Below are 17,108 nucleotides of genomic sequence, written 5' to 3'. Positions count from 1 at the left end.
TTATCCCATTTAAAATATCTAAACCGCTGTGTTTGTTTCAGGGTCTTGATGTAATGAAGTTCTTCATAGAAAGAGCACAAAGACCCTCCCAGAGGGCAATTCTGCTGCTCAGATAAGAACAAAACAGCCCTTTAATGTCCTCTCGCCTGCTGGGATGCTCAAGAGATTGTTGAAAAGTAGAAGTGAGCTTATTGTCATTCATAATGTGGCCACCCTCACAAACAACATGATCCTCAGAGTAAAAGGTTGGAAAAAACAGATTTTTGTAGGAAATAAACGCATCAGTGAAAAAAAAAGCCAAAAAAAAATGTTTTAAAAGACTTCTCTCAAATAATGCTTCGCTGTCTCGGCAGCTGGGCATTACTACAGAACTCTCAAATGGACCTACTGGTTTTCCTAAACCTATACTGGCATCTGAGGACAAGATAAAATGACATCAGTTCATATGAATGCAGCTTGAAGCCAGGTTGTTGTTTACCTCTTTGGAGCTGCTTTCATGACCCACTGGTGCCTCCTGTATTGTCTAAATGGGGCCTATTTTGCGCACAGCTGTCGTGGCATCTGAGGAAAAAACTGTGCTTTATGGTGCCGGGAGATGATTCAGCTCGGCGTCCTCGCTGAGGTCAGGCTGAGCTGTTATCCTGTCTCAGGCTGTGGAGGACAAAGGACATTTGTTGGTGGTGTTTCAGCATTACAACTATTTATCTCTCTTTTTCTCTCTCCCCCCCTCATTTACTCTCTATCATTAATTTATTTCTCAAATTATTTGTAGGAAATATTCAATAAGGAGTGTCATTGTTACGCTCGAGAGGACTGGCGGTCAAGTGTGGCGGAACCCCAAAGAAGGCAGACAGACACGGGAATTAAAAGTAAACTCTGAAGGTTTAATGAAGCAAAAAAAAACCAGGAGGGAAGAAACTAAATGAGAGAGGCCGAGAAAACTATTGGTGCGTGATGCGGCAGACGAACCAAGTTCGAGATCCAGGGGCGAGAGTCTGTGGGGGAGTCCAAGTGTCCAGAGGATAGAGAAATCCGTCCGAGGAAGGGGAAGAGGAAGAGGTCAGAGGAAGAGGGGCTAGGAAGGTTGCAGAGGAGTCGCTGGAAGACGCAGGGAGTCGCTGGGGAGCCTGGAGAGATGCTGGGTCCACGGGACGTGTTGCCAAAAACATCAGTAAGATCAAGCACTGGCCTGAGTGCATAGGGGCCTTTTATGGGTGCAGAGTCGTTTGGGCGGATTGGGTGCAGCTGCAGGAGAGGGCCCAGGTGGTGGTGGTTGAGCTGATTGCCCAGGAGGAGGTGGGGCCAAGAGTAGGAGTCACAACAGTACCCCCCCCCCCTTACGGGAGGCACCGGACGACCGCCCAGGAGCATCCGGGTGCTCTCGGTAGAAGTCTTCGAGGAGGGAGGGGTCAGCGAGATAGGATGGGGGCACCCAGCTCCGGTCTTCGGGGCCGTAACCCACCCAATCCACCAGGTACTGGAAGCCCCTTCCCCGTCGGCGGACCGCCAGCAGCTTGTTAACGCTCCACACCGGCTCTCCGTCCGACAGGACCTGTGGGGGAGGTGGAGTCGGAGCAGGAGGGGACAGGGGGTGGTGGAGAAGGGTTTAATGAGCGAGACGTGGAAGACCGGGTGAACCTTGAGGGCGGCAGGGAGATCCAAACGGACTGCAGAGGGGTTGACGATGCTGCAGATGGTGTATGGACCGATGTAGCGGGGGTTTCAGCTTTCTGGAGGAAGTCTGCGAGGTCTGGAGGGGCAGGTCCCGGGCCAACAGCCAGACCTTCTGGCCAGGCCGGTAAGCAGGGGCCGGCCTCCTTCGCCGGTTGGCCGAACGCCGGGACTGCTCAGTGGCCCGCAAGATGGCTTTGCGGGCAGTCTTCCAGATGCGCCTACATCGGCGGAGATGGGCCCTGGTAGACGGCACTGCGATCTCCAGCTCCTGCTGGGGGAACAGAGGGGGTTGGTAGCCCAGGAAACATTGAAAGGGGGACATACCAGTAGCAGAGCTCTCCATGGCGTTGAGGGAGTATTCCACCCACGGCAGGAACTTGGACCAGGAGGCAGGATTGCTGGTGGTCACGCAGCGCAGGGCCGCCTCCAAAGCCTGGTTGGCCCGTTCGGCTTGTCCGTTGGACTGGGGTGGTACCCAGAGGACAGGCTGACCGTGGCCCCAATCCCCTTGCAGAAGGCCTGCCACACCCTAGAAGTGAATTGGGGGCCACGGTCAGAGACCACGTCAAGGGGGATCCCATGGAGACGTACAACGTGGGAGACCAGGAGTTCAGCTGTTTCTGCAGCAGAAGGGAGTTTGGGGAGGGCGACAAAGTGGACCCCCTTGGAGAAGCGGTCCACAATGGTCAGGATGGTGTCGTTCCCCTGCGAGACGGGGAGGCCCGTCACAAAATCCAGGGCTACGTGAGACCAGGGTCGACTGGGGACGGGAAGGGGGTGCAGAAGGCCTGCTGGCGAGCGATGGGAGGCCTTGCTGCGGGCACAGACCGTGCAGGCGCCCACAAACTCCCGAACATCCTCTTGGAGGTTGGGCCACCAGAAGCGCCGCTGCACAAAAACTCTGCCGTCCGACGCACGCCAGGATGGCAGGCGAAACAACTGGAGTGGCCCCACTCTAGCACCTGCGGCCGGACGGAGGAAGGCACGAACATTCGGCCCTGAGGCCCGTTCCCAGGATCTGGCTCGTCTCTCTGGGCTTGCTCGACGGCCGTCTCGATCGACCAGGAGATGACCCCTATGACCCGGGCCGGGGGGAACGATGGTGTCAGGGTCCCTGGGGGCGCGGGGGGGAATTCCTCCGGAAACTGGCGGGAGAGGCATCAGCCCGGATATTCTTGGAACCAGGACGGAAAGTGAGGGTGAAATCAAACCGACTGAAGAAGAGAGCCCAGCGGCCCTGTCTGGGATTGAGTCTCTTGGCCGTTCTCACGTAGGTCAAGTTCTTATGGTCCGACCACACAAGGAACGGGTGCTTTGCTCCCTCCAGCCAGTGTCTCCACTCCACCAAGGCTCCATAGACCGCCAGAAGTTCCCTGTTGCCCACATCGTAATTTCGTTCAGCCGGATCAAAACGGCGGGAAAAGTAGGCACATGGGTGAATCTTCTGGTCTGCCTCGGACCGCTGGGAGAGGACTGCCCCGATGCCCGCGTCCGAAGCATCGACCTCGACGATGAACTGCCGAGCGGGGTCTGGATGGGCGAGCACCGGAGCCGTCGTGAACCTGTCCTTGAGGCCGAGAAGGCGGTCTCAGCCTCCGGTGTCCAGGCGAAAGGGCGCGAGGTGGGGAGGTGAGAGCGGAGAGAGGGGCAGCCACTTGACTGAACCCTTTGATGAACCGCCGGATGAACCCGGCGAACCCAAGGAACCGGCGAAGCTGAGTGCGGTCGGTGGGACGTGGCCACTCCACCACAGCCTGGATCTTGGCCGGATCTGCGCGCACCGCCCTCCTCCACGATGTAGCCGAGGTACCCCACTGAGGCGGAGTGGAAGACGCACTTCTCGGCTTTGATGAATAGTCGGTTCTCCAAAAGCCGTTGTAGGACCAGGCGAACATGCTGGTAGTGCTCCTCCATGGTGCGGGAGAAGATCAAGATGTCGTCCAAGTAGACCACCACAAAGACGTTGATCATGTCCCGGAGCACATCGTTGACCAACTCCTGGAAGACGGCGGGGGCGTTGGAGAGGCCGAAGGGCATGACCAGGTATTCGAAGTGCCCGAGGTGTGTGTTGAAGGCGGTCTTCCATTCGTCCCCTTTCCTGATCCGCACCAAGTGGTAACTGTTGTGACTCCTACTCTGGCCCCACCTCCTCCTGGGCAATCAGCTCAACCACCACCACCTGGGCCCTCTCCTGCAGCTGCACCCAATCCGCCCAAACGACTCTGCACCCATAAAGGGCCCCTATGCACTCAGGCCAGGGCTTGATCTTTCTGTTACGCTCGAGAGGACTGGCGGTCAAGTGTGGCGGAACCCCAAAGAAGGCAGACAGACACGGGAATTAAAAGTAAACTCTGAAGGTTTAATGAAGCAAAAAAAAACCAGGAGGGAAGAAACTAAATGAGAGGCCGAGACAAACTATTGGTGCGTGATGCGGCAGACGAACCAAGTTCGAGATCCAGGGGCGAGAGTCTGTGGGGGAGTCCAAGTGTCCAGAGGATAGGAGAAATCCGTCCGAGGAAGGGGAAGAGGAAGAGGTCAGAGGAAGAGGGGCTAGGAAGGTTGCAGAGGAGTCGCTGGAAGACGCAGGGAGTCGCTGGGGAGCCTGGAGAGATGCTGGGTCCACGGGACGTGTTGCCAAAAACATCAGTAAGATCAAGCACTGGCCTGAGTGCATAGGGGCCTTTTATGGGTGCAGAGTCGTTTGGGCGGATTGGGTGCAGCTGCAGGAGAGGGCCCAGGTGGTGGTGGTTGAGCTGATTGCCCAGGAGGAGGTGGGGCCAGAGTAGGAGTCACAACAGTCATGTTGCTCTTTACAACATAATTATTCATAATGGAGGTGTAAAACGATGAGAAGCATGCTAATTTTAAAGTTCCCCCTCAGCTGTTTGCATTTGGAATGATTGATCGATTGATTGTAGAAGTAGTGCTAGATAATAATATATAAAAAGGAAATTTTACCGAACACGATAGCTTCAAAGCGAACCGTGATTATTATAATTAAAACCCCTCAAATCTATGGGTTGTGGAACCTGTAATGGAAATAATCCTGGAACATTTAGAGCGATAGAAGAGGTGAAGTGCTTTTTCAGCTGGCAGTTTGGAGACCAAGTGAAGGATGTGGCTCAGTCAGCAAGGGCCAAATACTGCGGGAGGTATGTGAGGAGCGACTCAGTCAGACAGTCTCACGCAGCTTTATTCACGATCGAGAATAATAATGTCAGAGAGGGAGCGCAGCAGTATGGCAAAGCCCCCGGAGACGCGAGAATCATCGTAAGAGGGACTCAATGGGGAGCTTCTGCATCCCGGGAGAGAGCTGAGAGCTGCACACAGAAAGCCCCTCTTCTGCTTAACCTGTAAGCAAACGTGTTGGGCGAAACGTCACATGCAGAGCTTTGAAATTAGAAACCCCAGACAGACACATATAATCCTGACATTATGAGCAGGAGAGCGGCGCACTGCAGTCATATGAGTAATTAAGCTATAATTACCACCACCAAGAGGTTATGTGACAGCCGGTGTTGTTTATCTGTTCTTTTGATTGTCAGGAAAATAAGTCAAAAGTTTTGGAGCAGATTTTTATTAGCCTTTTCAGGAGATGTTGATAATGGGCCAAGGAAGAGCCGGTTAGATTTTTGGTGATGATATATGTGTAAATACACTATACTGCTTCTTTCTAGTTTATCACTGTGAGATATTTGATGAATCGTTCAGTTACTGTAGTATTAATATTTCTGGTTTGTACGACATGTTACCATATCTGTGAGGATGGTTTCACAAGCACTCACTGCTATTAAATCCCTCATTCCAATAATAGATCGATGTTATCTGTGCAATTAAATGGAAACCCTACTTGATAAGGTGCAAACCAGTAGAAATATGGATTTTACTGCCTCCCTGCCTGAACCAGTCGATCATTGTTTGTTGCTCTAATGGGACTGGGTTTTCACAGAAGCATCTTTAGCTCATTTGTACAAAATTTAGCATGGAAAGATGAAATAAAGCAGCAGTTAACTAAAGAAATCCCACCTCATTACTGTGTAATTATCTCCCCTCTTGTGCGCTGGCATGTCCCTGCATTAGTCATGATTCAGTTATTCATATTGCTGTAAATAGTCATAATTATATTTTTATCATATTTATTCGTTCTTGGACAGGGGAATTGATGAGGCTTGGTTATTAAAGGGGCACACAGATTTTAGGGGGGGGAAAACACCCACAGAATGTTGGAAGAAACATAATTTAAAGGCACAAAATTAAACCAAATTGCAGTTTTGCAATGTCATTGGAAATGACCTATTCATTAGATTACCATATGGGGTGAGTGGCAGTGGAGTTTTACACTTATACACTTATATTATCCAGGCATTATTTACCAGAGGTTAGCTGAAGTCGCCGGCCACTCTGGCAGTCATCGCAGTCCGTCAAAAACACAATTATTTTTGAAGAATATAATCCAATAACTACACTAAGATACAATAATTAAAGACTACCGAAAAGAAGAAGCTAAAACCTTCTAACCTGATGAAACTAAACAGTTCTAATTGGCCTCTTTTGGCCTCTCTTCAAGTCAGTAGGCGTGAATCACCAGCTTTAGTCGGAGATGCAACACTTGATCTGCTAGTTTTAATCCTTGGATCTCCAGGTAATTTGTTTCTCTCACTTGGCTTTGAAACACAAGCAACTGTAAAGAAAAAAAAACAGGATTGTGGTGTTGGAGGAGCCATCTGCCCAGCGACAATCATGCCTCTTTATTAGCAGTTAATCATTACAGTAGCCTGTGAACAGCGCACACGACTGAGCAACAGGCTCGTCTGCTCCTGGGCACAGCGAGCAGCTGTCAAGCTCGCATCCCAAGGAAATCTGGCCGTGTCCGATGCCAATCTTTGCCACGTCTGCCGAATGCTGATCTACAAAGAATCCGGCATTCAGCAGCGTCAGCATGACTCCATGGCGCTGCTGAAGCGGAGAAGCAAGGAAGAACAATAATGCACCCAGTGAGTCATTACATCCGTTAATTGTTTTTCTTTGCCCCGAATCCTCCCGTGCAATACTTACATTATGTAGAATGATTAAAATGCAAATTTTCCCTCTACCAACTTGCATATTTAAACACTCCAAGCATTGTTGCGCGCAGTCGCCGCACGTGTAGTTTGTGATCTTTTCAACCAAATGTTCTACTTAGCGTCTTTGTAAACGATAATAGGACACTCATACGCCTGTGATGTGTTTCATTTGTGCACACTAAAGCCAAAAAAGGTGTTCAGAGTTTTGTCCAGATCAGCTTTTTTTAATCAACCATGCATTAGCCATAATCCGCCCTAATTGGACATAGAATGTTCACGTTGAAAGGAAAAGCAACAGTTTTTTTAAAAAAAAATCTATCACTGGATCAGATGCATTTCTGACCTCTTGTCCCTGTAATTCACACCAGTTAGACTGCAGATTACAGAGGAAAATGTGTCATTAATTCATCCATTAGTTAGCAGTTACGCAGGAACATGAGAATTTTGTTGATCTGATCAGAAATTAGTGGCTTTTTAGGTTTTTTTTTGTAAGATATCCGGTGTCTTCAGGCCTGTATTCATCACCATGACATCAGTCGGTGCCATAGAAACTCCACAAAGAGCAGATGTTGTTCCACACCTTGATAGAGACGTTAACCCGTCTTCTAATAGATTTCCTTTGTGCATTCAGACTACATTCAGAGTCTGGCTTTGATTCTTTGGTTTCTTGTGTTGGGTTGAACTTTAGTTTTCAAATCAAATACAGCAGGTTTCCTTTTGGAAGTCAGGCTCAACTGGTTCTTTTACAGGGGAAAAAAGCATGATGGAAGGATTGTTTGACACCTTTTTGTTTAACTTCCACTCCTGGAGGCAGAGAAAGGAATGGAGACAGAGGAACCAAAGGTCTTCTCTGGGTCATTGAAGTTTTGTCTCATTTTGTCTCGCGTGTGACAAGATAACAGCCGTTCTACCTGCAGTCTTTGTCCCGCCGGTGGGCCCTGGCGCGTCTGATATGCCACGCTGTTCTTCAAAGAACAGCTCAGGGGATCGGCAGCATTTAGCGTCATCCTTAAATGAAATACATGCATAATTATTTTTTAAGGAATCTTTCCAATGATTTTTCTTTCATGTGAACGATCAGCCAACATCAAAGCAACACTATAATAGCCAGGGTCTATTTGGTCTTAAAGCGATGATACTGACTGGAAAGGTACATCCATTTATGCCTGTAATAATATATTATCCATTTATGCCTGTAATAATGTATTATACATTATATTATATATTATATAATTATATAATTTATATTGATTTTTCACAAAATTGGGATTTTAGACTGATGGAGATGAACTATTCAAGTTGATAATATATGAAATAGAGCACTTTATTTTATTATGGCAGCAATAGATTTTTAATCAAGTTTGACAAAGAAAATTAAAAAAGCAAGAGCTGTTAAAATATTGATTGTCCGATGGTGCACCACCAGCGTCTGAACTTAAAAAGCACAACAAAATTGATTTCTTCATATTCATTCATATGCATAATTATTCATATGTTAACCTTCTCTCATGACATCATGTTTTATGGCATGTTATGATAGAAATTAGTTGTTAAAGTGGGTTTGATTTCTAACTGTGTGTTTTCAGCCCTGGAGCTCTTTAGTTGATTTGACTGAGGTGTCATTCTGAAACGTAACCCCATTTGCACTGAAACAGTAATAGCCAATGCTGGAAAAGAACACATTCAAATATAAAATTTGGAACTCTTTAGAAAGGTTCACCCGTAGGCTAATAAATATATTTAAATTCACATGCTGCGCCGTTGAGAATGAAGGTTTTTCACAAAGCTTGGTGGAACGTGAAGGTCTGAATGTTCGTTCTTAGTCAGGAGCGCTGGTGATGAACTGACCCTCTAACCCCGTAGCTGCTGTTTAATGGTGTTATTGTATGGTTCCTGGAGGGGCCTCTGATTTCAGGGTTGGAGCGATACCTCTGCTCAGAGGCACCGTCCCATTCTTAGGAGGAGTCAGTGCTCTGCTGTTATTAGCAGCTTTGTAAAGTTCCATAATGGATGAAAAATGCATTTAAAATCCAGGTCAAACAATTTACTGTACTTTGTGTTTTATTGTAGCATGAAAATGGAAGTAAGGTGTTCTTTAAAGTGTTCACTGCACAAGGCATTGTCCCAAATTGTCCCATCATTCCTAATGCAGGACTTTCTTTTGATGTTTCCAGTAAAATAATTTTCAAAAATCCCTTCAATGAAGTAGAACTAACCCTTAGTACTGTGTTCACCACTTGCCACCTAATTATGTACCTTTTATCCTGTCAGAAAAAAAGGAAATATTTTCAAAGGTTTTTAGAAGTCATTTTCAGCATTCAACTTCTGTGCTAACCTGTAATTATGTTGACATATTGAGACATTTTCACCACAGTTTCATTAAGGCTTGAAGAATAAAATAGGTATTGAGTTCAATGAGAATTTCCATGTTTGAGCAACGACAACAAACTCCCAGTTTAAGTACTGCTGACCTAAGGGACAACAATGAAGCACTTTAGCATTGGTTTGAGGATGAAAGTGTGTCAATGGACATTAAGACGATGTCTAAACAATGGCGTTCCTAGACATGGTTCTGTCAGGAACCCTACGGTGAACTCCACATCTTCATCGGCCTCTTTGCTTCATTTGTCTCCACCCCAGCTGTGAGGTGAGTTCAAGTAACCTGTTGGACAATGGGGGACCACCGACACCAACAGTATTAGGGGATAAACAATCCACAGAGGTCAACGTTTTTCTAAAAAGTTATACATTTTTGAATAGCCAGTGTTCTTGCAACAATGTAGTCCCTCTACTTCATGTCGGCAGAAGAACGCCCCTTATCTCTGAGATAATGAACATACATCATGACCCTGGAGTGATCCATTGCTTAATTGAACCATGTGTTGTTTTGTTGCTGCCAGGTTTGGCACATCCCTTATGCCAAAATAGCCTTGGCTATTTGCAGTTGAGGGGTACCGAAAGTTCTGTTAGCACCACGGGCATGAGCGGAGCGCTACAGGGCCCAGACCCCAGACCAGGTCGAATTATGACACTGTTCATTATGTTTCCAAAAGAGTCTTGATTCCTCCCAACACATCTTCCGGATTCTTCTTCTGAAAACAAACCAAAAGATTTTATTTAGGTCTGTTTTTTCTAGAAATATGGCAGAGCAACATTTCAACAAACACAGTGGAGTGGAGTACTGCCAATATTTACAGAGATCTCTGATGTAAACACCAAGTAAACACAGGCTGGCAGGCTGACTGTATCATACACATACTACAAAATAGCTTAATCTGCATGTCATTTACTAGGAAATCACTTTGGTCCTCCATTGTCCAGGTAATACAGGTTACTTGAACTCATCACACACACACACGCATTGATTTCAAAAGTCAAAATGACCAGGAGAGAAAAACTGAGGGAAAATATGACATGGAAAGGAATTCAAGTTGATTCTGCAAGAACCAGGAAACTCCCCCCTGCAGTAATCAGTAATGACGAGTCTTCTTTTGAGGGAAAATGTCCCATTTCAGCTGACAGGAAGAGGAGGCGGGACAGCGTGGGAGCTCGGCGTTACAGAGACAATGAACCAAAGTCTCCCAGCTAGAGGATGGATTTAGAAAAGACGCTGAATCACCATCATCATTTTCATGGAGCTTAACCTTTAAAGGAAGATTGATGGGTAGATGCTACAATTAATTCCGATCCTGTGCTTGACTGAATCAGCATCAATATCAGCTTGAGTAAAACGAATGTAGACGTTTTCAATAAACACCTGAAAGCAAATAATAGATAACATACAACAGGGGGTAATTGGACTCAAACGTGGCACAAAAACAGCTGAGGAGGTTGGTAATGACCTTTATTGGGTCTGTTCTTCACGGGTTAACCGGCAGGCATGTTTGCAGCGAACAGAGAAATGAGGCATCAAGCTCATGGTGGCCCACCGTGGACAGGAAGTAGTAAAGCCAGCAGGTCGCCTGGCGTGAAAGACACTCGCTGCGTTCGATTGGTCAGTCCGCCTGGGCCTTACAACAGGAGCGGACAAAGCCGCCACAGGCAGACAAGAATCAGGAAACCAACAGAAAGCTGCTGCGAGATGAAGGGGGGGGGGGTCCAAGAGGGTTGAAAGCAGTGACTCTGTCCATGCAACTGTGGAGGGAAAATGATGCAATCTAGAAAAGAGGGAAAAGAGGGGCTGCTTTTCTGCTGAGGTGAGTGCAGTTAAGGAGGTGGAGAAGCTGGTGGAGGTGTGACTGGTGGGACTGGGAGGGAAATGGGAAATGCTGTGGCCCCCCTGTGGCCGGCAGGACAGACAATATGTGGCAAAACCAAATCTTCTTCAAAATCTGCAGCTAGCCGCTAACGTTTCTCCCCAACTTTATAGTTCATCGATTTCCACCGTCATCAAAGGTGATCAAAGGTGTTCTTTATTGATTAAGAGAGGAATTAAATGTCAGCATAATAAGTCCTGTTTATCACGTGTGGAGCGTATTTATATCTGTAAACATCTATTTTGGAATAAACACATTCTTTGAGGTTCTCAGGGTGCTTTGCTGCGTGACATTTGACAATTTGATCTGTCTCCATTCACAGAACGGTGAGGCATCGCTCTTCGAGGTGAACATCCGTTACGTTGGCGGGTTGCTCGCAGCGTACTACCTGACAGGGGAGGAGGTAAGATTAATAGATATCTGTTATACTTCATCTCCAGTGAGATCTCCTGCTTCCTTTATCCCCAGTCAACCCTGCGGTTTGAAAGATGAACAGGTGTGTGTGTGTGTGTGTGTGAGTACATGTGTGTGTATTTGTATATATTCTTACTCCCACTTCACTTGAATTATTTCCAAAAGTGATCCATATTCACACATTTCCACACACATTCTATGCATCCATTTCTTTACTCACACTTGTTGGTAATAAAAAATCAGATTGCATCTGCAGCTTTACTGGTATTTTGCTTCAAAGACATTTTCTTTATCTCTTTTCAAGCAAACTAAGCTTAGAGGCTGACAGATAAATACTTCAGTTAACGTCCATTCACTGGCTCTACATTCATATCTGGTCAGCTGAAGCTGGGAAAGTTGGGATTTCACAACTGGGAAAAAAAATAATGAAAAACCTGCAGTGTACAGTTGATGGCTGTAAAGCTTCTTTTTTTTGCGTAATCTTTACTGAAGCCTCACATATATTAGGTTAGACTCTACGGTGTTTTGGCCACTCAAAGGGCTTTACGTTCTCATACTGTAGCTCACACACACAGAAAATACAGAAAAAACAACACAGGAAAAACACATCATGTAAAGAAAAATATACTGAAAGTTGCTCAGAAGCACCTAAAACAGAGCAGAGAGTGATTGAACAAGCCTTCGTCTCACCGCAATGGCTACTCTGCCACCTGAGCCGCAGCCGCCCCAGTTGCACACTCGCGAACGTGCGACGGGCTGCAGAGAGATGAAACGGCACACAAGTGTAACTGCAGCGTGAGCGCAACTGTAAATCAGCCTATATTAAACGTCAAAAATCATCTCTGAGGAATGGCCGTCCTGAGGCCCTTTGTGCCAAATTTACAAAGCAACGTTTATGAGAATTGCTCTCCGGTCTGATGGATTCCACACTTGTGTCCTTGAGGGTCTCACAGTCCAGCGAAGCTGCTTCATGACTGCTGATGGATCGCAGATGGGACGCTGGGAAAGTGTAAAGCGCAACCTCGCACACAGGTGCTTAGTAGACCTCGGATAGATAGGGACTTCTGCATGAGCAGCGGAGCAGCAGCAACAGCAGCAGCAGCAGCAGAGCAGCAGCAACAGCAGAGCAGCAGCGACAGCAGCAGCAGAGCAACAGCAGCAGGAGCAGCAGCAGAGCAGCAGCAGCAGCAGCAGAGCAGCTGCAGCAACAGCAGCAGCAGCAGCAGAGCAGCAACAGCAGCAACAGCAGCAGCAGCAGAGCAGCAGCAGCAGCAGAGCAGCAGCAGCAGCAGCAGAGCAGCAGCAGTAGCAACAGCAGCAGCAGAGCAACAGCAGCAACAGCAGCAGAGCAACAGCAGCAGCAGCAACAGAAGCAGTAGTGGAGCAACAGCAGCAACAGAGCAACAGCAGCAGCAGCAGAGCAACAGCAGCAACAGAGCAACAGCAGCAGAGCAACAGCAGCAGCAGAGCAACAGCAGCAGCAGAGCAGCAGCAACAGAGCAGCAGCAGCAACAGAGCAGCAGCATTGAGCCGATCCCGTAACATGCCAACACTCGGGTCTCTTTAATGGCCCTTGATTTACAGCCAAAGCCAGTTAAAGGGAGAACATCATAAGATTCAAAGAGGGAAATATGATTTTGCTCAGACATTTTGGATGCATTTTTACCACTGATGCCACATAGAACATGTTCTCTGTCACATACCAGACTGGTGAGTGAGAGTTTACCTTCTTTACTTACCAGACTAAAACTCTTATTGCTCAACTTTTCTCACACCTTTTCTAATTTCTGACGCCTCCCAGTGAGCTGGATGAACGTGTCGCTGCTCCTGACTGGGGTGCAGTTATCCATCACACGGCTCAGTGAGATTTATAGCTACCGGATCCTCCTCTCTGAGAACCCCCCCTTCCCCCCATTAGGCTCCTTTTTTGAAACGCTCTGCTCCATTCAAATGATAAAATGGCCAGACTGAGTGTCTGTCGCTGCCGCAGAGACTTAAATCAGATATGGTGTCGGACAAGATTGTGAATCCAGTTTGTTGAGGTGACACCGGGCAGCTGGTGCTGCCGTAAATGATTGCCCCCCCGAGCGAGGAATGATCACGGTCCCCTGTGGGTCGTCGTTTACTGCAGAAGTGATCAGAGCAGAGCAGGAGCAACTTCTGACTGGCGACAACCTCTTCTTGTCTTCGACGTGTTTCCAAGCACATGTAGAAATACCGAGCGTTGAACGTGGCGCTCGGATCAACGTGGTTGCTTTGGTCGTGTCACTTTTCTCTGTCGTGTGGCCATAATTCCTCATTTGGGCAATATCAGGTCTTAACTGCAGCCGCGGTAAAGAGGCGTGCCCTTACTTGAAGTAATGGAGTACTTCAGTCTCAAGACCACGTTGCCACAGTCTTGGTTCTGTCTCATGGGCGGCAGTTCTGTGGGTGGATTCCTAAAATCACAAAGGAGTTGTGTGTTAAACGACACAACACGCTCATGCAAATGTTTTATTTTTTCTTCTTCTACTTTTTATTGACCGCTTTATCTCTTTCTGGGTCATGGGGAGGATGCCAGAGCCTGTACCAGCTGCATATGGGCATATGAAGGCAGGGTACCCCCCCACCAGCTCATCCCTGGCCCTACATGAGCATTTAGCAGTTTGGTGCCTTGCTCCGGGGTACCTCGGCAGTGCTACATAGGATTTCCTGGAGTGCAAAAGCAAAAAACAGCAGCAACTTTATTTTAATTTACAACAACTTTAATTAAAAAAACACTCCACAATATAAAAAATTTGAATATTTAAAGGGATCCAACATGATTGGCTTGATGGTGACGCTATTGTTATGCAACTTTGGGGAATGATTTAAGGAGGAAAGATAAAAAGGACATCACTATTAAAGGTTGTTAAGTCTTGGTGAACATGGAATGCAGATTTATGTGCATTTCCAAGGTTTGCATTTGTCCTCCCACTGTTCTTGCTAATCTTAGCACAGTGGAGGCAGAAGCGGCCGCATAGTTCTACCATTTCATCAAAGATTTACCGAGCTAATCTTTTCAGATATCTTCTATTTGCATCCTAAATGCCCTCCACAGAGAATCATTAATCTCTGTATTCTAATTAAGACTGTTTTGTCCATGTTCATGTGGTAATTTAGTTTCTCTGCAATCATCTCACTCCATTATGGTAGCTCTCTGGGGCTATTGTGGCTAATTCTATGTTGTGCTACTGGTAAATTACAGTAAAAAACATTTATTATGTGTTGTACTGTCTTTAGTGTTATGGTCTCCAGGTAATAGAGTTCTTTTCACACATGAAGAACACTAACTAATTTCAGTCATGATGCTCCGGTGAATCCAATTTCCTTGTTACCTTATTAATTGCTTTATGGCCGAAGCTATGAAGCTGATAGCGAGCACACTAGTCAGGTCCTTTAATGGGCACTTACCAGGATCAGTACCCCATAGTGAAACTGATTAACGGTTGCATTTCTGACAATCAAAAGAACATTACATTATGATTATACATGCATTATGGTTATAATTTGTGGACACACACTAGCTGTGTACTAATGTACATTCAGGGTAAAATTTGCAAACTGACAGAAATTGTAATCAAGCTACGACTGCAATAAAGCTCCAATCTTCCAGTAACTATTTATGGAGCAAAACAAACCAGTTTTGCACCATAAATAATACTTCTTTAGTCTCAGTTAGTATGAAATAAATACATTTTCCATTATTCAGTTTATAAATGAATTCATATGTTTAAATAACCTGTTTATTCTCCATTAGCATGCCCGTGTTTTCAGAATCCTATCCAACCCATCAGCCCCTTTCTTCACTTTCCTCTTAGACTATGTTTATCTGTTTCTCTGCTTGACCTCAGTTCCTCCATTGAGTGTGTTCCATTATTCAGTGTCCATTTAGACACGCTTGCCTTTAAATGCGTGTGGTAGCAAGACCGCGTTGTTTGGTCCCATCCTCTTACTGAGATCGGGCCGAGTGAGCCTTTGAATTCAATCGGCCTAGCGTGAAACTAGCCGGCGGGCTGAGCAAAAGCAGGAGGAAGGGATGGAGGCAGCTGAGGAGTGGAAAGAGGACTCTTCTGCTCAGGAGGGAGGGCAGAAAAAGAGAGGTGGGATCAGGGGAGGTGAGGAAAAAAAATGTATCTTCTCGTCAGTGAAGTATAACAGAAGTGAGGTCTTCCTTTATGAATACGACTCATAACCACAATGACACTGCAGGTGATGTTTCACATATTTACTTAAATATTTCCATTGATGGAACATCCCAGACATTTAAAGGTTCCTCAGTCAAAAAATATTGAGGTATATTTGATAGTATTGGCTCTGTGCATTATTCCATCAGCACTTTAACGTCATTTGCAAGCTTAGATTTGTAAAATAGTAAATGTGGTCGATGAGTTGTGTAGAGTACTGGACATTTGAATGGGGGCAAATGTGATCTGGAGGGTAAGTAAGGATCTAATGTGTCACACCTGATGGCTATGATTTGATGTTTTTGAACAGAGCTGATCAACAAGATTTTCAAAAATTGAAGGCATGTCCCGTATGTTTGCTGCTCTTTAGGATTAATGGAATTAAGTATGAATGAGATGAGTGAATGACTTTGCTCTCACCTACAAGTGAAACATATTTGATTAGAAGGTAAATGTCATTGTGTTATGTAAACTGAAGCGTGCAGAAAACTTGATCTTTGGTTCTTTTATGCTGGTTCCAATACTTTGTTAAACTGGTTTCAGGAGTCAGAGTGATGGTTGTTTGGCCACGGGTGTCACGGTGTTCATCAGGAGAGCAGGAAAGACAGACAGGAGATAGACAGCTGTCAGCACCTCTGGCTTTACCAGAAATGCTTTTAAATGTTTTATTCATGGACAGAAACAACAACATAGTTGTTGTAAAGTGAGAAATAAGCCAAATGTGTTGACTTCCTTTTGAAAGGTCATTACCTTTTTTACCAAAAAGGGAATATTAGAGAGTATTTTACTTCTTAATTTAAAAAAAAATAATACAATGTCATTAATTAGCTGTGTTCTGGTGTAAAAAAATGTGAATTTCAAGATTCAATGTTCTGTGGTTTAATGGAGAACCTGGCATTGATGGATGAAAAGGAGCAGATCCATTAAGTCCAGGGTGGGTCTGGACTTCTCAAGGCCTCGGCCCGCTGCCACATGTGGCCGAAGGCTTCTGCCTGTGAAAGATTCATGGAAGCAACAAAGAGGGAGGATAGAAAGAGATGCCAAAACAAAGAAACTCACAAGGGCAGACAGAGGAGCTGTGAGGAAAATGATGATGATGAGATGAAGAAACAAGAGAAAAAAAGAGGCTGAATGGAGGAAGATGCTTCGCAGCTGTCGGCAGGACAACAACTGGAAGTCGTCCTTTTGGGCAACAGGCGTCATTTTATCGCTGCGGAATTCAACAAATGAGTCCAGCTTCTGTCTGAGAAAGCTGCTGATTGTTATTTGGGGTGAATAAACTCATTTTTGGTCAAACGTGGAACTTAAGTCTTGGCTTGGTGACATGGACATGTGATTTTAGCAACGTTAATGTGAGACTGGGATTGAATCATCAACTTCATTTTCACGCATAGAAGATTCTTTGGAATTTGGAAGATGCAAAATGTTTTGTTTTAAAGAAAACTGGTTACAGTTGCAGCTTTTCTATGAAAGAATCAGATATTAATTAAAATAGT

The 17,108-nt window shown here is 45.9% G+C and overlaps 1 protein-coding gene across 2 annotated transcripts in view; it reads left to right on the top strand.

The window, feature by feature from the left end:
* Positions 1 to 17,108, top strand: part of LOC130532885 (mannosyl-oligosaccharide 1,2-alpha-mannosidase IA) — a 129,313-nt gene that overhangs the window by 76,452 nt on the left and 35,753 nt on the right. For both annotated transcript variants that reach the window (XM_057045806.1, XM_057045807.1), the window contains exon 4: positions 11,316 to 11,396. In XM_057045806.1, coding sequence (XP_056901786.1) covers positions 11,316 to 11,396 — 81 coding nt within the window. The remainder of the gene's footprint in view (positions 1 to 11,315; positions 11,397 to 17,108) is intronic.

Source organism: Takifugu flavidus, chromosome 10 (genome assembly GCF_003711565.1).
Source record: "Takifugu flavidus isolate HTHZ2018 chromosome 10, ASM371156v2, whole genome shotgun sequence".
NCBI classification, from domain to species: domain Eukaryota; kingdom Metazoa; phylum Chordata; class Actinopteri; order Tetraodontiformes; family Tetraodontidae; genus Takifugu; species Takifugu flavidus.
The sequence above is the reverse complement of the archived record's forward strand: the minus strand, read 5'-3'. Positions and strand labels throughout refer to the sequence as shown.